This window comes from Anguilla rostrata, chromosome 5, assembly GCF_018555375.3.
Source record: "Anguilla rostrata isolate EN2019 chromosome 5, ASM1855537v3, whole genome shotgun sequence".
Taxonomy (NCBI): domain Eukaryota; kingdom Metazoa; phylum Chordata; class Actinopteri; order Anguilliformes; family Anguillidae; genus Anguilla; species Anguilla rostrata.
In genome coordinates this window covers 35,718,106-35,743,505 of record NC_057937.1, presented here as the reverse complement: position 1 = coordinate 35,743,505, position 25,400 = coordinate 35,718,106, and the positions used below count along the sequence as shown (strand labels likewise).

Here is a 25,400-nt window from a genome sequence, read left to right as displayed (position 1 = left end):
AGCTGTAAGGACAATGGAGGAGATGAGACCTGAGCCCGCCCCCCGCACCCTTGCCCTCCATCCCTCCCTCGCTCGCTCACCTTCAGCACCACGTCCCCCTCCTGAATGTTCCCGTCCCTCGCTGCCAGGCTCTCTGGGGAGATGTCCTTGACAAATATGTGGCTGGCCAATCGCAGGCCGTATTCTGCTTTCAGAGTAAACGACAGCAACAAAGATGGTATCAGCGGAGAGCCTGTCGCAGACCGGCCGCGTCTGCCCGTGAAGACCGGGTTGCGACCGCAAACCGGCGCGACAATCCCATAATTTCTGCGCCACTGTGCTGGACCAGGTTACTGATTTTTTTGGCCGAACGAAACATTTACCGAAACAGTCAAGACCACATTCAGTTCACTCTATGTGTTCAATAGGCAAAGAGACGCGTGGAGAACTACAAGGGCACAAACACACTGCTAATTTCTACTTTTAAGTGAGCGTAACGTGGCCCTGTGCTGCTTGTTGCTGTGAGTGAGTGCGACAGAGCCATTACTGTGTGTCCTGGCATGAAGCCTTTGCTGTTCACACCCTTTAGGGAGATCTTTAACGAGACTGTAGTAAACACAGAGTGCAAGGTAAATAACGTTAGTCTGATCTCATGACAGCCGTGTGTTATGATCGACAGGAAATACAATCAAGACTTTAAAAAAAGCCTTCACACCCCTGGAGCAGTAAACACGGGAAGACAGAGACACTGCATGATTAGTGAGCCCTGGAGGTGGAGCTAGAACGAGCAGTTAATCCCTGAATCAATGACAGGTTTACACCTAAAGCCAACCACAATGATTGGTTCAAGTGTCAATGTCACTCACCACAATAAATTATAATTACAGTCAGAGAATAAAGATGATTGGCTGACAAAAGCCCACACCCCGCCCCCCCAAATCCGCCCCCAAAAACACGACTTTCCCCGACGTTGTGGTGCCCACCTTCATTCTTACGGGACTTGACCAGGGTGACCTTGGCGGGGCGCGGGGGCAGGGTGGAGGAGACGACGGAGCGGCGGTCGGAGCGGGGCGACAGGCTCCTCTCCCTGGAGGCGCTGCGGTCCCGCTGGGCTCCGCCCCTCTCGCTCCGCCTCCCCGAGACCCCGCCGTAGGCGCTGGGCCCGCTGCGGGCGCTCCGCTCGTCGTACATCTCGTCGTCGTCGTAGCTGTCCTCGTCCTCCTCTTCCTCGTGCTCCGACACGGTCTCCCGGGCGCCGGGGCGAGCCACCGGGATCTGCACTTTCCGCTTCCTCCGGATCGTCTGCGGGGGCGACAGGCCGTTAGCGACCGGAGCTATCGCCAGGGAATACACTCCAATCGCACGCAGGCTCAGAAACGCTCTGTACAGATGGTGTATATAGCATATGCTCACTGAGTGCAGGAAGTGACATCATGGTTATCCATGATGTCACTTCCTGTACACAGTGAGCATATGCATGTTTTTGTGGTCAATGTTACATGAGGAGGGGTGTGTTTGAAATGGACCACTCTAAACCGAGGCATAAAGTTCCTTGAGAGCAATTTGCTTGTAAGTTCTCCTTGTAAGGATAATATCGTTATCCTTCACGTGTAGGCAGCTCCCCTTCTTTCGAAAGGGAAGGTGCACCGCCTAAAACCTCTTGTTCGGGCGCAGGCAGCTAGTCCAACTGAAGTCATTCAGCAGTCAACTAGGCAGTTAAATCAGTCAATTACGCAGGGAACGCGCCAAAACCCATCAAATCCTGCGGTCCTCCAAGGACCGTACCTATAATTTTCACAGCTGCCATTCAGTCAGGTTTCCCCAAGGAAGTGTGCAGTTGCTGTTGAACACGGTTTAAATTTATGAGAATGTGAACCTGGCTGATGACCTCAGGGGGAAACAAAGCGGACGCCATCAAGAGAAGGCGACGTCGCATTTCTGTTCCTCAAAGCGCAACTCCCATCAGCCTTCGCAGGACAGGAGAAGGCGGCTGAGAGGTGTTTGGCAAAGCACCGCAGAGATCCGTGTAAACCTCGACACGAGCGCAGAGAGCGTGGTACCAGGTGCTGCCATGGCAACGGCCTCACCTTCGCTCGGCATCCTCCCCCAACAGCAGCCTACGTGATCCCGCTCCACGTGACAAACCCCACACACAGTACTTCAGGCTCATTCTGCAGCGGAGCTACAATGCCCTGTCCTGCTTGTTCCGTGGTGTGCCCCTTGGAAGACGCTTGTTTGAAAGGATGACTGCAGAGGGAGCATGCGGCTAATTATCTAATAATGCATCTATGCATAATGCTGCACATTTAATAAAGAAGGGAGGATGCCTGATGGATGTGTGTGTGTGTGTGGGTGTGTGTGTGTGGGGGCGTGAGCTGACGACTCACTATTTTTGCGTTCTTCCCGCTCTTCCGAAGCTGTTGCACTGCGTACGCGTGCTCCACGTTGTCCATGGAGACGGCGTTGACCATCACGACCCGGTCATTCTCCCTGGAGGGGGGGGAGGCACAGATTAATGCGTGACCCTGAGCGCGGGACCAGCTGGTGCTCCTGCAGAGGCTCGTGGAGCGTCCTCGCTGGCGTGAAGCCCGGGGACGGACGCGTGAATCCTCACGACAGCCGCGCGAGGGACCCGGCTCTTTCACTGCGCTACCTGCTCCCATAATCCTTCACAGGTAAATAGCTCTGCAGATGGCTCGAGGGCTACAGTCGGGGGGGGGGGGGATTGTGTGTGAATTGGTGAGGAGTAAAGAGTCATTACTCACCTGCAGAAACAGATGCCCACACTCAACAGCCAAACACACACACCCACACACCCACAGACAGACAGAGACAGAGACACACACGCAGATGCCCACACTCACAGCCAAACACACACACACCCACACACCCACAGACAGACAGAGACAGAGACACACACGCAGATGCACGCACACACAGACGCACATACACAGACAGACAGAGACACGCACACACACCTCTGCATCCATGTTTTGTGAACATCATCTATAATTTCTGTGTGCTGGGTAGCTGAAGATCCCCAAACTTGCACAGGCTCAAACTAAGGCTCTCCATAACCACCACTCACAAAGGGAAACGTACTGACTGGGCTGAGGATGAACAAAAGGCACTGAAAATCAGAGCACTTACTGCAGCAGCCCCTCCGCCGGGCCTCCTTTCAGGACGTCGGATATGACGATGGAGGTCTCGCCGCTCTGAAAATGAGGGTTATCCCGACCTCCCGAAATGGCTATCCCGAACCCGAACCCCGGCGCCTGCAAAAAAAAAATACACAGGGAGAGGGGGAGGAGAACAAGAGCAGTGAGACCGCAGCCTGCCACAGGGGTCCGCTGGAGGGGGCATTTTAATGAGGTGGAAAAGTTGGGTTCAGATGGGCCGACAGACATCCCAGTTACCGCGCACGGGTTTGCTGACGTGCGGACGATGCGGTCGCGAGCGGGGGCCGACCATGCGGCCATCGCCCCCCCCCCCCAGACAAGATTTATATCCCAATCGGCTCATACGCGAGTCTTTCAACTTGCAGGGGACCGACGGTTCCTTTGATATCCCTCTTCTGAAGGAATAATGGAAGAGGAATAAAGAAGCATGTGAACCGTGCCTGCAGAAAGCCATGATAATCAGCCTCGCAAGCTCAAAATAGAGGCCGATGGTGCAGAGTTCACTGGCAGCTCACAGCTCGCTGAGGGGCCACAGAGGATGCAGGCTCAGGGAGTATCGCGCAGTGGGAGAATGTGTCACGCAAGACAACAGAAGGAAGAAAGGACTCATGGGAATTGTAGTACAGAACACATCGTTCCATGAGCAGATGTGATGGGAGGAATAGAATCAGTGAATTAAACGTGGCTCTATTAAAAAAACAAATCAGCAAAATCATTACATTTTTATGGATATTTTTCATGTTGTATTTACTTACTGTTGAAAAAACTATTAAAATTTTAATTGTGAAATATTTCTGACTTTATGTAAATGCTTTTTACTGGGTTGTGTTCATTGCGATGCGTTCCCCATCACTTCCATGCGCGAGATTATCATCAATTGCTCCCTCTTCCCCTGACACCACTCTGCATTTGGTTCATTACCTTTCAATTCCATAACATTAGATATGTATTTGACAAGTGGTCTCTTAATGATCTCTGAGGCCTATTAAAGCTTGCCTACTGTACCCAAATAATTACTTTGCCAAATTACAAAAAGCCATCTCACGTAGCCATGCGAACCAATAGTTTCTGGCATTGGCATATGTCTCTCTGCATTCGTTTGCAGTTCACAAAGCCCCTGATTGCAAAGATGTCGCTACCCTGTGGCCATTAGCTTAAAATTTCAAAAAGATAGATGTTGGCAACCCACCATTATGAGCGGTAACAATTCTACTCCTTAATGGAGCAATTCTGAGAAAGCCAATAGCCAAAATCTCTTCAGAGCAAGCTGCCTGACACGGAACGTTCCCAGGCAATCTGGTGTTCTGGAATGGACCACTGGAAAAGGCACCCTCAACACGCCAAGCGTGAGTGTTGAGAGGTGGGCTGCAGGAAGATCGCCAACAGAAAAGGCAGCCATCGTAAGCCTGGCGGATCTGTATGGACGTGCGCACTAACCACACTTATGTCAACCGCATTTACAACACAGAGCACAGCCAGTAAGGCCAAATGGATGGCTTCCATCTTTATTGGTATAATGCAGCTCTTAAAATTTTTGACTCATGCATGTAAGAGATAATTGTGCATTTACTACATCTGCAACCGTTGAGTATGTAAAAAAAAAAAAAAAAAGAGTGGCATCAGCAAAACTACAGCGGGGGCAGGCAAGTCGATTACAGCCTCTCAACAGAAAAGCATCTGATTTATTAGCTAGCAAGAAGAATCTTCCAGGTTTTCTAACTCCGTTTAAAAGCGTTGTGCCCACAATGTGACAGAATGATCATACAAGGGCTTGAAAAACACACCTAAGAAGAGATTTCACCTAAACGTTGATAAAGCTGCTGCTAATTAGATTACGGCTCTCTGGTCTAGACGGTCACGTAAGGTTAAGCACCGGGGTCCATTTAAGTGCACAAGATAATAATGAGTGCGGATTTGTTACTGGGCAATCTAGACATTTACATTTCCTAGAGAACTAGTGAATATATCGGCACGTTTTTTTAATGCTTTTCTTATGGTCGAAAAGCACTTAGTTTTATTCTTAATCCATCCGTCAAATTGCAAGGTGAGGCAGTGTTCGGAATCTCTTCAATCCTGGGTTGAGCGAAGATATAAGAACTCACAGAACGAAGGAGGTTGGGGCACAGCGGGGGGAAAAAATCCTATTCGCCGACACAGTCCTGCACCGTGAGAGCATAATAATCTCAGATTATTGCACCTTGTCGCAATATGTACATTTCCTAATTGGCCAAGAAACAGGGAGCATTGTGGGTTGTTGAAGGCAAACAATTGTTGGAAATGGGTCACTTCCCCACAGCCTCGCCCAGATATTCCCAAAGCGCCGCTCGCGATGCTGAGCAGCCTCGGTGAGCACAAAGCTGTTTAAGGGGGGGGGGTGAGATTAGGGTGATTCAAAGTGGCCACCGTGCAGAGGAATATTTTTATCCGGCACCTATTTTTTTCAAATCCCGCATCCTTTCTTTTCCCCTCAATTCGAAACTGCCACTTGCGGTCCGTCCTGAACCTGTCCCGTCGCCTAAACGCGCCCTGTCGATTAAGGACAGTACAGATGGTTTGGCGGGCTTCGGGCCCTCCGAAACGCGTGCAGCCGTCTTTTCACTGCGTTCAGCCAGCTCAGTCGCGGCCCCCGCGCTGCTGACGCAGTTTGACGAAAACAGACCGCGGGCGACCGACTGAACTGTTATCGTGCATCCGCAACAAACGGAGAACAGCAATTTATTACATTTTGCGTGTTCATTTTGAATGTTTAGAGTTCCATTTGAAGTGACTGAGCTCAAATTAAACCCACATAGAGTTCTTAGCCTAAACGAAGAGCTGGCTGGGCCCAGGCAACATCAGCAAACAGTAGCTAGTTAAATATTAAGTGCAAAAAGGTTAGTTTATATACACAAGTTAAAAATTAATGATAATAGTAATAACAACAACAATAATAATAATAATGTGGGAAAATATTATTATTAATGAGGTGGTGATCTCTCCACTGCATCACATCTTCTATGTGGAAAATGTTAATAATTTTTGTTCAATAACAATCCAGCATCCATGTACAGACTTTAGTGGGTAGTTTCCGGACTTAAGGTTCTCAAGTCTTGAAGAGGGTAATTTATTTTTTCCATATGCCTTCCAGACTTTATGGGCCTGTATGAGGAGTCTGAGTGTGGATGGGTAAGTGGCCAGCATCATCAGGGATGAAGACTAAGGGAATTTGATGGATCAACCGCAGACAAGTTCAAAGACAGTTGAAGGCAGACACTTTATAACCAGTAGGCTACATTTTTAACCGACCTTTCCCCCCAACATTTGGTCCTTTTCCTCTCCATTCTCTTCTGGCCAGCTCTAAGAAGCACTGACTCTTGTACTTCCTGTCTACATTTGCTCACCCATTTTCACAAACTGGTGAACAAAAGGCCAGCAGGCAAGAGTAACCTTCATGCATCTTATCTGTACGAAGAAAGAGTTTCTTTTTCACAAGGCTTATGTAGGTTCAACCAATGAAGCCAAGGTCTGTCCAGGCCTTGGCTGGGCCCTCTGTAGACCCATGGAATCATTTCTCAGGGTGAAGATGGCTGAAGTAATGGGTAAAATGTCGACCCGCTGGTCCCTCCCTCTTGTCCTTACCCCCTCTCCCTTTCGCTGTGTCGCTTCCTGACATCTGACTTCCTTTCCGTGAACAACATCCTGCAGTCACGTTTCCAGGCAGTTGGAGAGGGAGGAATGGAGGGAGCTAGGGAGTGTTGAAAGGCAGAGATGGTGGGAGAGAGGAATGGAGCGATAGAGGGAGAGCTGAAGGGCAGAGATGGAGAGAGAGAGAGAGAGGAAGGGAGAGGGGGTATAAACACTCACCCTGTGAAGAGTCACTGTGTGCTGTTCCCATATTACCGTCTCCTCCATAGCTGCACTCTGAAAAACAAGAAGACAAAAAAAAATGTTATTCTCATGCTAAATGGCTGCTCTGCGTAGTCTCCCGCTGCTTGCAATCAGGAGAGGCAGGCGCTGTGTTCACCCTACTCAATGAGTTATTTCCCCATCAGTGAAAACTATGCCTGGTCGACCTCCATTGCCTTCATAGTGTTCCCCCACTCCCCCGCCACCCCATCTCACTCATGATATTAAAAGCCCTCCCATGTGTAGTTTCCTCTATTTCGTAACCCTCTGGGTCGTATAAATCAGGTGAAATTTCACCCGCAGGGCAGAGCAGAACCAGCTAATGGCACCGTGCCGCCGGGGGGGACTGTCTTCACTTCTGCAGCGAGAGGAGTGGAGCCCGGCTCTCACACCACGCTACCAATGACACAGCGCTAGGACGTCACAGCCAGCCACAGCGCTAGTACATCACTGACACAGCGCTAGGACGTCACTGAACCAACAGCAGTACAGATCCAGAGCTATCACAGACACAGAAAACGTACACCAATGACACAGCACTAGGACGTCACAGACCCAGCGATAGGACATCACTGAGACAGCTCTAGTACGTCACAGACCCAGCGATAGTACATCACTGACACAGCTCTAGTACGTCACAGACACAGCGATAGGACGTCACTGACACAGCACTAGTACGTAACAGACCCAGCGATAGGACATCACTCAGACAGCACTAGTATGTAACAGACCCAGCGATAGGACATCACTGAGACAGCACTAGTACGTAACAGACCCAGCGATAGGACGTCAGTGACACAGCGCTAGTACATCACAGACACAGCGATAGGACATCACTGAGACAGCACTAGTACGTAACAGACCCAGCGATAGGACGTCACTGAGACAGCACTAGTACGTAACAGACCCAGCGATAGGACGTCACTGAGACAGCACTAGTATGTAACAGACCCAGCGATAGGACGTCACTGAGACAGCACTAGTACATCACAAACCCAGCGATAGGACGTCACTGAGACAGAACAGCGACACAGCGCTCCTACACCACTAACACAGAATAACATCATGCACAGCACCAATGCGCGCACACACACTACAACAGCATCCACAGCACTCACACCACGACAGCACCATAGTACACAAGACAAACAAAAAGGCTATAAATCAACCGGATAGCACAACTCCCTAGATGTTTTCACCACCTGAAGTATGAGGTCTGGCTTACACATGCTCTCTTCTGCAATGCAGGTGAAGGAAAGTGAATCCCAGGAGAGAGGTAATGCAGTCCCACAATACACTACTGATGCTCCAAGCGCACAGAGCCAAAAATGTGCATCTGGTCACAATCTTCAGCGGTAACATCAAACCTACAGCCCAGCTGGGGTGCCTGGCCACCGCGTTGAGGGGTCAAACCACCACCTCTCTTACACAGAGACTGAAAACATCCAACTGTTACAGCAATAATGCTCCATCCACCGACCCCCGGGATCATTTTACAGGGCAGACCTTCAGACCTTTCAGGGCAGACCTTTGTTAAAAGAGGCAGTGACAGAGAGGATTGAAAAGTCTGAGGTTACAATCAGGATGCCATGTTCCAGTGACCTGGCTGCCCCCCACCCTCCCTCCCACCCCCCCAACCAACCACCCCACAAGCGGGCAGGCAGCACGGTTCAATATTTAATGCGCCCCCGAGTTTGGGCCATGCAAGTTTAATAAGCGTCCAAAACTCGACGGCAGCCCGCGATCCGGGGGCGAGAGGCGGAGCCGGCGAGGACGGGGCCGCGTTACTTCTGCTCCGCGGCGCGAGCCGTAAAACCAGAACCTGGCGCTATTAATAGCCCTGCCCGCGGAGCCGAGCCGTGGATCGGCCCAGGCGAAGTCTGCAGAGCGCCACTGTTGCTGCAGACGCTGCTCCAAACCCGTTGCGCCCGGTAAACCAAGGCAGAGGCGTCTCTCCCCACCTTATTTTTTTTAGTTTTGCTTACAGCTGGTGCACGCCAGGCTGGTTAATGGGGGGAGGGGAATTCCAACAGGTACTGGCAGTCAGGGGGAAGAGCAGATGTGTAGTGCTGAAACATTGGGCTTGGACTCGGAATGCTGTGGACAGTGTGGCGCCCATGGAGACGCATGTTGACGGTTAGCGGTTGGCTAGCTGAAATAAGTCAACGTGAATGTGTCAGCTGTAAGCTGTGCCATCAGGACCGAGGCTCTTACTCAGACAGCAGTTATTCCCCAGCCTGACCACAGGGGACCACGGGTAATGGGTACAGAGGGAGAGAGAAGAGAAGGAATCTTCACGAGCGTTTAGAACGCATGGGCCATTCTGCATATTACCAATATCCGCTACCAGCACTGTCAGTTAATATCATGTCAATTTCAATGATCCACTTATTTCATCTTTAATTTAGAATTTTTAACATATGTGGAGAATTAAATTCCCCGCAGATTTATTAATTATTGCAAACATTAGGTTTCTTGTTCCTCCAAGGTTTACTTGAATGGTACAACCGAGCAACAATGAATTAAGCCCTAATCTCCAATTCAGGAGTAGCTCTGTTGATACTGTCAGTAGACACCGTGCCCACAAGCTGCACAGAGTCCTGCTCCTCCATTCACTAGTGCCTAGCGCCACGTCTCCAGCCATCAGCCTTGCCTTCGCTCCTCTGAGGTCTGACCTATTTAGTGACGGTCCCCATAAGGCAGGGGAAAACAAGAATGTCCCCACAAGGCAGACCACTGACGCCGGTGTAACGTCACAGGGGTCAGCTGTTCGCGGCACTGTTGTCAGCCGAACGGGAATGGGGGGCTTGGGTTTGTAGCCTCAAGCAGTCATGGTCAAAGACCTCATGGCCAAATACGAGAAATGTCACGGGCCCACAATGCCCTGCTCTTCTGGCACTGTGAAGCTGATGTCATCCAGAAGGCATGATGGTGGGAGAGGGGAAACGCCCACCACAAGCCAGACTGCAGCCAGTCACAGCAGGATCTTGCGGCAGCCAATAAGGCCTTCAAAAATATCACTGCATACTAAGACGCCATGTAAACAACTATTAATTGTTACAAGATGAACATGCGAAAAGGAACATAAACCAAAAATGGATTAAAAAATGATATTTAATACGGAAGCTTCACAGAGAAATAGACAGGGTACCATTTAAAAAGCTTCAAAAATATAGAAAAATAGTGCTCAGCTGCCACATTTCTGTTGGAGAAAAGGCCAGTGCCACACAGCCACATGCTAGATGATCGACAGGCTGGTCTTTCAGAGGGAGGAGGAAGGGACCCCTGTCCTCCAGAAAGAGTCCCAGATTTTTCAGAAAAGCATTCCGGGTTTCCCTAATCCACACCTTGTTCTCGACCCTTTCCCCAAGCCAGCGCACACAGTATATCAAACTGTACACAAGTAGGCTACATGACAGTCGCTGCTAGTCAGGTGATAAGTGTAATGACACGTATACTTATTCGCTGTCCCCCACAGAAGCCCATCCCCATCCACTCCTTCTCTCCTACCTCACCTCCCTCCCTCCCTCCTTCATTCCCCCCTCCACTGGAGTTACTGGCAGGGCTCAGAGGAGCCGGTATCCAGAGCGGCCCGTTCCGCTCGAGTAGCCGAGGCGAAGCACACCTGTCACCGGAGGGGCCCCGCAGGGCGTCCTCAATCCGAAATCCCCCGCCCTGCTCTCGCGCGACCCACACAGGAGAGAGAAAAAAAAAAAAAAAAAAAACAAACTGATGAGGCTGTCACCGTAGTGCGGCCCGGCGCCGCACTGCCCATTTCGCCCCGGACGTCTCCCCCCGCCGCGTTCATTATCCCCCCGCCGGGTTCCAAACGGCACGCCGCCGACTATTCATCACGCGTTGTTTACCGGGAGGGGCAACTCTCCAATTTACGGCCGGGGCCGCGGGGCATTCACCCGCTCCGGTGAGAAATACTTCTGCGTGAACGGAGGGCTGACGCGTAAAAACGGGTGAAAAAAAACACCCCTACGGATCTCCAATGCCGGTTTGGAGTTTGGAGCCTCAATTATCTAGCGAGAATTTTTTTAAAAACAGCAAGAAAAAAAAGGTGCTTTTAAGATTTTTTAAAAAGCATCGTATCAGTGCATTTAAGGTTTCGACACCAGAGGCTCCTAAACTCGTTTTACAGATCTGGTTTAAATAGCTATCACAGACTGAAGATCATTTATTTTGCACTTCTTAGCTCTTCCAAGCTCTTCCAATAAGATTACCAAAGAAATGCGCCCTCAATTTGACGGAATGGGTGATCGAGACTCCAGCCGCTAGCAGAAATGCAATGCATGCGGCGCATTCCATGCATCCAATGCACTCGCTGTGCACATGCATGAAGAGCCCATCCACAGAGGGCCTGAGTAACAGCGCCCGTAACCCCAGTTACGTTTCTGCACAGCCGATCGTTCTGAGGCAAACTCAGTTCTGAAACGACGGGTTAGTGCAAACGAAGGCAGGAAAAGGGCGTTAGCTCTTCACAGAGAACACATGAACATAACAGCATTAAGATGACGTCAGAACATCATTACCCCTGTAGCATTAAAGCAAAGAACTGTTTTGCTGACAGAGTCGCACGGCCTGCTGGTTTCCATCATTACTAAGCTCCTAATTGGTCAATTAAAGCAGCCGATTACAGTTAAGTAACCTCATCTGGTTCCTTGGGTCTGAACTGGTTGCTAATTTGTATTGTAAAAAAAAAAAAAAAGGTGTTTAGCTCTCCGGGAGCAAGGCCGAGAATCACAGACGGGCTACAAAGGGAGCACAGGAGCCAAAAACCGAAAAAAAACTATCTGGAGGGAAGCAAAACGCGACTGAGCTACAAAACCCAAGAGGGGGGCCACACCGGGCGAACAATGAGCCCCTTCGTCCGTCGGGTCTATTTATAAAGTGAAATTTATTTTGGCCCGAACGTGGGCCAGCGAGAAAACGGGTCAGCCGTGGGCAGCGGAGCGCGCGGCCAGGGCCTCCACCCGCCGTTAAAGAGCCCTTTGTGCCAGGACACGGAGAGCCAGGACTGGGCAGATCCCCCTCCTCCTCCTCCTCCTCCTCCTCCAAACATCCCGCTAACTCAGGAGCCGGACGCTACTGAGAGGAGGGAGGGAGGGGAAAAAAGAGTGAGAGGAGTTACCCGCATCGCAATCGTTAGCGTTCGGTATTAGCGAGCTGGAGACTTTCGCCCGCCTGCCACCGCTTCCCCTTCCTCGGCGTAGCGGCGATTGGCGATTGGTTGAGAGCGTTCGCTGCGGCTCTGTGTGCGGGAGGAGGGGTTCGCGAGTTATTAAACGACGGCTCCGCGGCTCGTTATCCCCCCCCGCGCCGGGGAAAAAGGAGGAGGTATAAATAGCTCTCATTATCTCTGATTACATTTTTCGTGGTGAAAAGCCTGCAGTAATGATGCACAATCAGCGGGGAGGCTGCAGCGCGCTGGAGGGCTGTGCGATGCTCTTCTGTGCAATCACTGCTGATCCAGAGCGCTGCAGAGGCAGGCAAGGTAGTGGTGGGGGGGTAGGGGGGAGGGGGGAGGACCGAGTCATATCTGGGGCCTCTCGCGGCCCGCGATGCACACGCGGTAAACTAATAAGCCCCACCCCCCTCCTGCAAGGCCTCCTAAAAATAACCGGATTAAATATTGCAGCGTAACGCGATGGAGCTGCGCGCGTATCGAGGTCTTGGGGCCTTGGGCGCCGCGCCGCGAGAACGAGGCAGGGATGCAGGCTAACCCGGCGAGCACACTCGATTACCGATGCTGCCTCTGCGGCTAAAAAATGTCGTAATTCGGTTCAATTAAATTTTGTTTCATAGCACTTTTTGCAGGGTTGCAGTGACCAGACACTTTATAGGACAATTGGAAATATATGAAAGACTGGGCCTAAACACCCAAAGATAAACTTGAATAGGAAGAAAACACACAATTAACAAAAAGATACATGTTCGGCTTTTGTACGAGTTATGTTTACTGTGGTACTGAAGCAGGGCATACAGTACAGTACTATGTAAAGCGAGAGGGATTTGAGTATGACCGACTGCATAAAGTACAACTAAACAATGTCCAATACACAGAGAGCTCACTATGGTTCATTTGTACCAGGCTGTGCTGTCCATTCTTTGCAACAAAGGGATGTTTTCTCCCGTTAATACAGTTATTCAACTGTTGTGGCTACTGGTCTGAATTAACAACATACATACATACATATACATATATATATATATATATATATATATATATATATATATATAGTACAAGCTCATAAAACGCTGCATAGGGCAGCTTAAAAGCACAGATGGTGGACTATGACCTCTGGGAAGGACAGGAAATGATGGAACAATGGATGGCTCACTTCCTGTTCACCAGGTAGGTTTCCGTACTCAAAAGGAAAAACGGCAAACACTGTGCCGTGGTCCGGCAAATACACTGACAATTGACCTGAATGTCTCGGACATCTGGCAGGCAATAACACAGACTAGCAGCCTTCACCTTCTGAAGAAAGCAATTATGTGGAATAACAAGATGGATGTCAGGAGACAAGACACAGTGAATAAAGAGCAATGTCTAGAGATCTACAGCGCCCCCGTTTTAGGAACATCTGAAAACCGATGCGTGCTAGGAGCACATATTTTAATTGGGATCCATTAGTGTGCTCCTTGAAAAAATTGTTAGCCTAGTGTCCTGATGTTGCCTCTGATCAAGATATTTAAAAGGAAAAGAAATCTGTATCAACGGTGTGGTTGGAATACGCCGCCTGCTGAGACGAGTTGGCAGGCTGGACGGCAGCCAAACTGAGCCATGCCTCTTATGTGCCAACAGGACTGGCCCCGCCCCCCCCCCCCGGTCAGCCCAGAAGCAACTGGCAGAGGCAAATGACGAACTGCTTCAGAAACGGCGAAAACAGAGACTGCTGACAAACGGTTAAAAAAAACCCCCCCCTGCCTCTGAGACCGCGTTCAGAGCGCCGGCGAACGCTCGCGTTTCCGCAGCGGGGTCCTCGGGGAACTTCGGTGACAATATTACTCCACCGCATGCGCACAGCAACCACGGTCACAGAAATCTGCAACGCCTGCGAACTCCTACGCTAACAGAAACACGCAAGTTTGCGCAGTTTATCCCTACGTTACGATATTAGGAAAATATGCAGTGACAGCTACGTCGGTGTTAAACCTGGGAAGAGAAAATGGTTACAAACAGGTAGAATGGATATACACCCCAGAAATCGTGTCTGTCCGTTCAAACCCTCCCCCACCCACCTGGAGAGAGACACACAGATCCCTCAGAATCCCCATAAACACCAGAAGCCTTCGGTCCCCACAAGCATCAATCTGTCCATCAGCTTTTCGGCAGTCCCATAAATAGCGGTACTTACGGCGTTTCCTCCGGCTAATCGCGGAAACGCCTCGCTCTCCTCAGCCGCTGCCGCGCAGTCCGGCCGCGGGCTCCCGCAGCTGCATCCTGTCCGCCGGCCGGGGTGGGGGCGGGGGGGAGGGGAGGGAAACCTACGGCGCTCCGACGCGGACGAGAAGCAGCCGAGGGGTCTGCCGCGCTTTCCGCAACGGGACGGGTCGCCGGCCGGTCCCAGCGTGGCGGCCCCCGGAAGACCCGTCGTGGTTTTTTTTTTTTTTGGAGTCCTGGAGCGCGGGGAGGGTCTCCGTGCTCCGTGAGCGAAACGGGCTCCCGCGGCTGTGCTCTTCTCCTAACGCAGAGGGGGGCTGCGTGGGAACCGTGGCGATTCGCTGCTCCGGAGCGCAGTCATCCGCAGTAACGCACTGCCGGATCGGGCTCAACTCGCTGCTCACAAACTCCCCCCCCCACACCACACACCGCTGACTCCCTCCCCAGCTAGTGGGCATGCGGGACTACGTGCCCGTGCGTCTGCCTGTGTGTGTGTGTGTGTGTCTGTGTGTGTGTGTGTGTGCCTGTGTGTGTGCCTGTGCGCCTGTGTGTGTGTGCGTGTGCCTGTGTGTGTGTGTGTGCCTGTGCCTGTATGTGTGTGTGTGCCTGTGTGTGTGTGTGTGTGTGTGCGCGCCTGTGTGTATGTGTGTGCCTGTGTGTGTGTGTGTGTGTGTGTGCGCCGTGTGTGTGTGTGTGTGTGTGTCTGTGTGTGTGTGTGTGTGTGCAGTGTGTGTGTGCCGTGTGTGTGTGTGTGCCGTGTGTGTGTGTGTGCGCTGTGTGTGTGTGTGTGTGTGTGTGTGTGTGCCTGTGTGTGTGTGTGCCTGTGTGCCTGTGGTGTGTGGCCTGTGTGTATGTGTGTGTGTGTGTGTGTGTGTGTGGTGTGGTGTGTGTGTGTTGTGTGTGTTGTGTGTGTGTGTAGGCACGTTCATGTATGAGCACACGCGTCTGTGTTTAATTAGCACTTTGCCAACATCTAGCGCCTCAGACAAGAGCCGCTGGAGTCAGCAATCTGTTGAAGAGCGGGTTTCTCTCAAAGCGGCAACACGATGAACTCAGGAAGGAGCCAGAGTAGCAACTACAATCTGCTGTCATGTCTGAAGACATGGAGTCAGACTGGTAACCAGTCAACCACATGCACTGACAGCAAAACATTTTTAATCCTAAAAGTGTACCAAAGTTTTTTTCCTCCACTGGAACAAAAACTATAAATGCAAATAATAGTAAATTATTTGCATTATGGGATTGTTGGTGCACTGGGTCCAAAATCTCTACTTATCACAAAAAACAGTGAACGTCCCTTCAGAACAGGAGGCTTAGGAGCCAGAGAGCCAGCAATCCCACAGTACACTGCTCTGTCATGTTTATATTCACACCCTTCGACAGAAGGACACAAAAAGCAATCAAGATAAACCAGAAGAGAAAAATACTTAATTTCCATTTAATTTTCATTTAGAATTTTGTCTTTTTTCTGATGTGGGGTTCCCTTTAACAGTTCTAAACACCACGATGAAACCCGGCACACAAGAGGCCTCGATCCTAGATGAACACGAGGTCTACCCCAGCAAGCTAATGGGCCGCCGCTGGACGGAATCTTCCGGAGACGCAGGCCGGAGGGGGGGCGGGCATACGGCTCCACTGCTGCTCCAGCCAGGCTCCGCTCATGCGGTTATCGCTCTCCGCAGATTGCCAAGACCCTGCCAGACAGCTGCTTTGTGGAGCTAGGGGCTGTCTGACCCTGCTTAAAGTGATTTAGAACAGCGGCTCCCCCTCCACAATTAATGCATGTGGCATTGTCAGGGCCTTTGTGCTTTAATGCCAGGTGACAGCCCTTAACAACGGCCAAATGCACCCATGCGGCAACGGCCGAGATTCAAAGCGCTTGGCGCCATTTGTTTATGAAACAGGGATAGGTTGTTTTTTGTTTTCAATCCCTAAACCAAAACATACATTTTTAAATAGGGTCAATAGGTCGCGGTGGGTTTTTTTGCCATTTGGGATCTACCAACTGTCTCCCTCCCACAACTCTCTCTTTTTCTCTACTTCTCCCTCAAATAATGACAAGTAAGCATGCAGGGGTCACAAAGCCCCTTTCAAAACCGGACTCCTTTAAAGATAGGATATAAGTCGCTTTTCCATCGCATGGTACCGGCTCAACTCGACTCGACTCTATCAACTTTTTTGGTTTTCCATCGGGCAAAAGTTGTGGATAGTACCTTGTACCCGGCACCTTTTTTGGTATCACGTCCGCCGAGGTTCCAAGCGAGCTGAGGCGATACCAAAAGGTGACGTGAAAACACTGCAGACCACTGATTGGTCAGAGCAACGCGTTTCATGCAGCGTCGCTAACGACGACCGGCTACATTGACGGGGGTACTATCTGCAGTGGAAAACGAAGTACCTGGTACCAAAGGCAAGTAGAGTTGAGTCGAGCCGGTACCGTGCGGTGGAAAAGCGGCTATAGAGGACCAGATCCCTAATGGTCTGTGAGGCTTCCCTGATGCAACCTGGTCGTACCGCATGTAAAGGGAATACCTGGAATCAGCCTATCAACAGGACACGACTCTGCAGTCTCTCCCTAGCCCCTCCCCCACCTCCCTTTCACGGTTTTTTATTCCACGCCTTGTGAAAGCAAAAACCAGCGAAACAGACAGAGAAGGGGAATAACAACCAAAGGAGCAACCAATAAAGGACTAAAACAAGAGAGAACACAGAAATTTGTTTAAAGCTATTATCAACCGATAACAACATGATACTTATATTATCATGAAACCCTAATATTCACTCCATGTGACGCTCTGCCTGTTCAACACTGTCAGTGAAAAAGACACCAATGTCACCTCATGTAACACTGTCAGACAGAAACACACTCACCCAGTGTAACACTCAGACAGACACACTCACCCAGTGTAACACTGTCAGACAGACACACTCACGCTGTGTAACACTGTCAGACAGACACACTCACCCAGTGTAACACTGTCAGACAGACACACTCACCCAGTGTAACACTCAGACAGACACACTCACCCAGTGTAACACTGTCAGACAGACACACTCACCCTGTGTAACACTGTCAGACAGACACACTCACCCAGTGTAACACGTGACCTCCCCTGCTTCCACGCTGTGAAAGCAAACCACACACAGAGGGTAACACGCAAAGACACAATCACCCAGGTAACACTAGACAGATACACGATCACACAGGATAATACTGTCAGGAACAAACACTCCGACCCTGCTGTCAACACTGTCAGTGAAAAAGACACTGATGTCACCTCATGTAACACTGTCAGACAGAAACACACTCACCCAGTGTAACACCGTCAGACAGACACACTCACGCTGTGTAACACTGTCAGACTCACCCTCACCCCAGTGTTACACTCTCCCAGTGTAACACTGTCAGACAGAAACACTCACCCAGTGTAACACTGTCAGACACAGACTCACCCAGTGTAACACTCAGGCAGACACACTCACGCTGTGTAACACTGTCAGACAGAAACACACTCACCCAGTGTAACACTGTCAGACAGAAACACTCACCCAGTGTAACACTGTCAGACAGACACACACACCCTGTGTAACACTGTCAGACACACTCACCCAGTGTAACACTGTTAGACAGAGCCACACTCACCCAGTGTAACACGGTCAGACAGACACTCTCACCCACATTCACCCTGTGTAACAGTGTCTGTGTCCCTCAGTCATTTGGCAGTGCTCCCACACAGCTGTTCATCACTGCACAACAGAAGTGAGAAATTTCACAAATACTTGTACTAAATAAATCTCTGAAACAAAACACTTGAATAAACTAATATTAGCTCGAAAGGAAATGTGATTCATTGCCTAAAACTGTACGAACAAAAGGCGTTGTCTTTCCATGTTTATGAGCAAGACTTTTTTTTCCAAACAGTGGTACCTCATTAACCTAACACGTTTCAGAAAACACATCCCATAAAGTGTGCACAGCAAATGAAGGTAGCACAATGTTAATCCAGTCCTAAGCTGTCTCCGAGTAGAATGAAGGACCTAGAAAATATACCCAGTAAAAATGACAATCAGTGGTCCAGTGTCATGAGTGTTATGAGTTTGAAAGAACAGGAAGCAGTGTAGTTCTGTGACATCACCAAGCCAGCTTTATCTCCACTCTAACTGGGTCCCACAGGAAGGAACGAACCAGAGAGCAGCTGCATCCTCTGCTGGTCCATGGAAACGCTCACGTGTGCATACATCCATGGGAACAGGCTCGCACTCACGCACGCACATGCATGCAAGCATGCACACAAATACCAGATAGAGAGACGACCTCCAAACGCTACCGGCGTACACCATTTCCCCACATCCCAAAACGTATTTTCATTCAATCAAATAACAAGAAGCTGTCGGTTAGTCTGTGTGTAAATTATCCTCCCTTACAGAGTGTGGTGCAGCAGTTCTCCGGGTCATTTCACAAAAACAGCCTTAAAGACAAATGTCCCATGCTAACAGTTGGCAGGGGGAGGATAAAATACAAAATCTATTATCCCGAGATAATGCAGAAACAACTAAATCTCCACCTTGTTTCTCCCAGCATCTCAAAAAGAGCAGGTGAAACAACCTGGAAGTCCCACCTCGTCCAACCACAGACCACTTGACTTTTTGGCTGATTAAGACTCTAGGATTTCCAGTAGCTCAGCTGTCTGGCTGACACAAGCACTGTGAAGACAAAGAAAGCAATGGTTGCGACATGCTTATAGCAACTTGAGAGAAAAAAAAAAGAATGAGAGTGCGACAGAAAGAGTTTTTGGTTTTGAGGTGAGAAACACCTTGCGCCCCCCACGTCCTCCCCCTGATCAGGAGAAAGCCGCTCTTCCACTGTTGGGGTTCTAACCTTTCTCTCCCCTCCCATGATCGAGGCCATCGATATTCCCTGTTCTAAACGACATGACCTGTCGCGTACCAAGCAAACAAGCATCAAAGACAGGTTCAAAAAGACCAAATGCTCAAGTCCCAGTTTGGCTCCCGGGTGCACCACTTTCTGCAGTGTACGGCTAAATTCAGGTATGCTCACCAAAGAACTACCCACAGCAAGAGAGCCGACTGTATGTAGCAAAGAACTCTCACTTACACCACACTCACTGCAGCGCTCTAGCATGTCATAGATGAAAGGTATAGGCCTACTTCCTGCAATATGCACAGGAATATTAGACGCTGAAATTTACGGTGTCTAACTGCACAGGCTCTAGGAGTTACGATATAGGCTAGCATTTAGCATGGGCACAGTAAGTTATCAATGGTGATTCCAAAAAAAGAAAAAACCGTTAACCTGCTTTCGTAGATATAAAAACTAGAAACATGTTCTGTGAAGTAGGTTTAGGACTTCAAACCAAATACCTTCTCCTTGGGTTCAGTTTTAAATACTTTTTTTATTATGAGACAATTTCATTTTCAAGTTTGAATGGGATTGCAAGCACCCATCCGTTTAAATAAAACAGCGGTTGGTGCCCTTTAAAGAATGTGACGGGTGTGGATATATAGCTAGATGTCTGTTCTTGGTTCCCTCAGAAAAAAAGCCAGAGATAGAGGAGCGAGAGAGAAAGAGGAAGGGGGAGAACAACAAAGGGGATTGAAATGAGGAGGACTGGCGTCTCCTCAATCAGCGGTTATCTCAAACGCACCACTCGCCGCACGGCCGCGAGATTAATAGCGACGCGCTCGAACGCGTCTCTCTCATGTGAGCGAAAAGCAGGGCCAGGCTCGGCCCAAAAGAAGAATTTTTCGCAAGGACCCAGCACACATGTCGCTGTAGTATGTTGGTTTTCCTCAGGCTCTCGTGGGAAGAGGCAAAAATTGGTATCGCTCCTTCCCAAACCCCTCGTTTGCGGTCTTCCAAAACGGGCCTCGGGTCGACAGACGATTTTATTACGCTGAACCACAGCGACGTGAAACGAGATATATGTCTCCCATTATTAATGAATGAACTACAACAGCACTCGTGCTGAGTAAAGTAGAAAACATTTTGGAATGGTGAAATAAATTATGCAACAGAAGCAACTCCACCCCTTCATAAATGGTTTGTTCAATATATTTATTAAATTTGGATTCAAATATTTAATATAAAAACACACAAATTAATGTTACAACAATACACGAATCTAGTCATTTCTTCCATTGCAGACTCACCATTTAAAGACACATGAGTAATAGCTACTTTTTAGTAAAATATCCAGATGAGACGCTTATATTTAGCATTCACTATGGTTTGTATTAAATACATGCTGTGTCAATGGGAACTGCTCCTGGACGCCTGCTCGGTTGACATATAGCCTAATTGCCCACAGTGTCCCCCAGGAAAGGTATCAGTCAGTCGAAAAAGGGATCCCAGCCTAACTGTGCAACAACTACCCCTCGGGTCAACCCTCAAATAAAATACATTTCCCCCACTTATTGCATCAGGGCAAACAAAATGTAATAATCTCCTCCTCATCTGTGTCCCAAAGGTAATGATTTAGTCCAGATTTACCCCAAATCTGCTCTTCAGCTCTTTCCAGTTGTATTTGCAGCCAGACAGACGGACATATCAACAGACAAGGACGACCACTAACCGCACACTGAGGTGGAAACCTCACTTCACCTGGGCAGGAACGCTCCCCTATGGGCCTGAAAGCCTGTTTCTGGTTGACAGATGCTCGATGACCCAGATATACAGTTTCTTTTCCAGCAGCCCCATCAGCAAAGTCACTTCCACTCAGCCAGAATCTAACTCAGACTGCGGGGTGGGCAGATATTCCTCTTTCCCACAGGAAACTTTGAAAAACGATATTTCTCTGCATACTTTCCTTCCCACCCGCCACAGAAACTAAGGCCCTGTGTTTACACTCAAAATACAACAGAAGTGACAAATTTAATGGATTAGGAAAATCCCCACATCCAGGCTGAGGTCAAAGTTTATGACCGAGTTCATAAATTAGTTCAAATGTCAGATGGAACCGAAACTCACGCAAGGACGTATGCAGTGGATTGTTTTTGACAAGAATGTGTGCAACCGGGGAAGCCGATCATCTGGGACAAAATATGCTGACCAGAAGAGAACAGTGAAGTAGGCTGTAGGTTGCGGTCCTCACCACGTTACGCAGGGGAGACTTGCGACTCTGAAATATGTAAAGTCTACAGACGTTAAAGCCAAGGTTGTGTTTGAAAGCCACACCTACCTTTCACTGTGTTTACACCGTTCCATGACCACAGGTAGTAGGCTAGCTGCTGAAAACACACGCGGACCACGGAGAAGTCACTTCCTTGTAGTTCTAATGCTTTAGAAACATGCGTTCAAACAACGTTATCTTTAAGGCAGTTCAAGCCGTACTTCATTCTGCTGAGAAAGATGATAGTTCAGGAGGTGAAAGTGAAAGTGCACTCTGAGGATGAGGATTTTTATTTCCATGTAATGGACCTAGGCCTAATCGAGGACGACGTAAATATGACTGTGTTTGGTACACTGAGATTAGCCTATGTGCCAACTGCTTCAATAGCTTGTAAAGGAATCATTCAGTTTATTCAACAACAAAAAAAGAAATTGTAGGCTACTTCAATAGTTAATTATAAAAAAAACATTTTTATCATATAGGCTAGTTATATGCCTATATCATGCTACTTTATTTTATCGTTTATGATTGTTAAACATAATAATTGTCTGAATTGGTTGCAGCATCATCAAAATAAAAGAAAATTGTTTTATTTTACCATTTCAGTTCTGCACCAGGTAGATATTTTTACCAATTATAAAACAATGCTATATTCTATTGACATGACCAAGATATTGTTAGTCCATACAATTTATTCTTGTAATGTGAGATGGTATACTGGAGCTGACACTTTTGGCTTAGGTGATATAGTCAAGTGAATGCATTTTTTAGCAAGTAAAAATAGTTTTTCCTCAAATAATGGGGCCTACCAACTAATTCATACCATATCCAGGCCACAACATGACATTTCCTGATAGGGACACATCTTGTGAAAACAATGAGGGGTTATCTACTATTAGATGAACCTGTTTAATCTGTAAAAAACAGGATAGTGAAAAAACGGCAAAATCACCCAAGGGCTCTAAGGGCTTTAAGGTGCTTTTTACAGATAAACGATGAATGAAATAGGAGCCTCATCCCGTTTGATTACTGCTGTGATAAATCCCGTATTACATTCCCCTCACCTCCATTCTACTACTTTACAAAGGGGCAGCCAGCGGAGGATGGGCTCACCCATCGGGCTCCTCCCGAGATTTCTCTTGCCACTGCTTTAGTACTTTTTCTTCCCACTGGTGAGTTTTTTTTTTTTACTTCCTATTTAGAGGTTCAGGCCGGGTTTTTGCCCAGTTTTCCTTCTGTTACTCTGTAAAGCATCTTCATGACTTGTGTGAATTTGCAGTAAAAAGCGCTAGGCTATATAAATAAAAATTAATTTGAGTTGGATAAGGGCCCTGTTTGCAGTGGCGGGGTAAACTGAGGTCAGGTTGAAAGATCGGGATCAGATCTTCCTCACAGACTGTCTGCTTATGCATCCAAATCAGCTTTAGAATAGACCAATCAGTGCTGAGAAAGCCAACAACCACTTGCACACGAGTGCAAGCCTGCCAGCAGGGCTGGAACGATATGGATTTTCCTATACCGTGGTGGCAGAGAGAGACTTCATCCTGTGTGACTGGAAACCTCCCATCCCTGGACGACAGTAGTGGCACCTGCGCGTTGACCTGCGGGGCTGGTGACCAGTCAGCACTGACTCCAGACCATGGGGCTATGATCCATGAGGTAGGACACTGCCACAGACCACAACACCGCACTCATTCAAGCTTTCATCCTTAGCACGAGCGAAGGCGAGTGCTAGTTGCAGAACCTGATGTCACGCCTTTCCTTCCGCCCACGGACTTCCAACGCTGAATTTGAACCACTGCCAAACTGCACCAGTGGCGACGGGCGATGGGACTTCCTTGACTAAACGCTGCCGGATGAGGTTAATCCAAACACAACATGGGCGCATTCGGGAAGATCTGAGATATGCTCGCATGGCATGTCATCGCCCTGAACAGAGGCACTGGGAAGCAGACCTATACACCGAACGCAGCAGGGAACTCACGCAATGTGTCCATTACCCGCCTCGCTCGTGAGCGATGAAAGGGCCACAGAAAATACTGGGGAATGGTATTAACTGAAATGGCCTCAAAAGGAGGCTGCAGTCCCACGGTGCCTTTTGTGCCAGCAAAATTATAGTCATACCAATATTTCGCCATAGGGAATGAACAGTGGGAGCTCTTGCTTGAAACGTCAGGGCCACTGACCCATCATGGCAACAGCGTACGCCAGCACAGACTGGGGGCAAGGGGGGGGGGGGGGGGGCATGTTGCCAAATGCAGCCCCGATGGGCCAAACAAAGAGCGCATTGAACGTGGAGGTCCTCTGGCCCGTCAGCGTCTGCCTCCAGCGAGAATCGCAGCCCACCCTCAGCCTCGTTCCCATCGCCGCCACCGACAAAGGGGGGGGGGGGCTTCAACCCTAAAATGGCGGTCACGTGACACCCAGCCCAAAAACAAGAGGACAAACCCACTTAAAGGGCATTCCCAAGCTCTGAGTGAGCTCGGTCACAATGGGCCATGTTGCAGGGCAGGTGGAGCCATTTAGTGAATTAATGGATTACAGCGAGCGCCCACTTTCCCAGCACTTCTCTGGTCTGTGTTTCCTGTCCGATAAACAAGCAGATGAAAGACCTGTTAAAGAATTCAGCCGTTACTCTCTCCAATCAATGCTGGCATTCAATCGGGGGGGGGGGGGGGGGGGACCTCGCCAATTAAAAATTCATTAAGGGAAGCATACCGTAAACAACAAAGCAACTGAGGTTACTTTAGAGATTTTTTTAAAATTGGGCTTAACTGGACACTTGGATTTGAAACTGGAGGGGTAAATAGTTTCACATTTGGAGATCACAATCTCTAGCTCATGAGTGCATAAATTAAGGCCTGGTGAGCTGGTATTTATGCTGTTTTTGGTTCCAATACAATTGTTCTGTCCCAATTAGGCTAACTATTTCTAACCGGTTGGCCACTGGGTTTCTCCTAGATCGGACTACAGTAAAACTTGCGAAAGTTACACGATTTAATACCGCAAGAAAAATACGAAATTGAACGGGTTCGCGGAAATCCTTTACTACAGAGGCACAGAAAAGCTTCACAGAGCAAAGAGACGGAGGCTCTCATCAAACATCTATCAGCCTAATCACAATGCTTTACGACTGCTATTCAACACTTTTAAACGCATGCACATGTGTAAACTCCCACAAAGAACACAGGCTGTGCATTATGTTTATGTGTAATATCAGCCGTTCTGTTAGCTGGTGCCATTTTTTTGAAACCCAAAGGGTCATGGTGGCACAGACGAGACTTTCAGCTTGCACAAACCTCTTGTTAATGTGGCTGTGCGTCTGCTACAGGCCACCTCTGGAGTTTGTTAAGGAAACGGCAGCTTAATTAGCACCCAACACGTGAAATGCATCCTCTCCTCTCTGGAGCGGGAGCAGTCTTCCCTGTCAACGCGCTGTGTGCACTGGCATAAATCAGGGGCACTGCAGGCCTTGCATGGTTATAAGACGGCCTTTACTAAATCCACGCATTCTGTTGCTGCTACAGTGCGTGTCCTCATACAGTATGTAGGTCCCAGCATGCACTCCGAGTCTGTCTCTCTTTCTCTCACATGCCCACACGGCTGCACACACGCGTGCACATGACGACACACTGTACAGCGTGCACTCAAATGCCGGAAGTGAGATTGTTTGGACAATGCAAATCACGAGAAGTCCCAGGCCAGCACTATGTTGCCACATCTCCCCTACACACGCGCACACACACACACACACACACACACACACACACATACATACACACGCAAGCGCGCGCACACACACAAACACATACATGTACATACGCACGCAGACAC

At 49.0% G+C, this 25,400-nt stretch overlaps 1 protein-coding gene across 18 annotated transcripts in view; it reads right to left on the bottom strand.

Annotated features, from left to right (window-relative positions):
• The window catches only part of LOC135255164 (tight junction protein ZO-1-like), a 145,697-nt gene that overhangs the window by 33,943 nt on the left and 86,354 nt on the right, over nt 1–25,400 (bottom strand). For 9 of the 18 annotated variants that reach the window (XM_064335969.1, XM_064335973.1, XM_064335975.1 and 6 more), the window contains 5 exons: nt 7,002–7,058; nt 3,130–3,254; nt 2,367–2,469; nt 963–1,281; nt 81–187 (listed from right to left, as the gene is read on the bottom strand). In XM_064335969.1, the coding sequence (XP_064192039.1) occupies nt 81–187; nt 963–1,281; nt 2,367–2,469; nt 3,130–3,254; nt 7,002–7,058 (711 nt within the window). The remainder of the gene's footprint in view (nt 1–80; nt 188–962; nt 1,282–2,366; nt 2,470–3,129; nt 3,255–7,001; nt 7,059–25,400) is intronic. The other 9 variants (XM_064335970.1, XM_064335972.1, XM_064335984.1 and 6 more) reach the window with 1 other exon arrangement.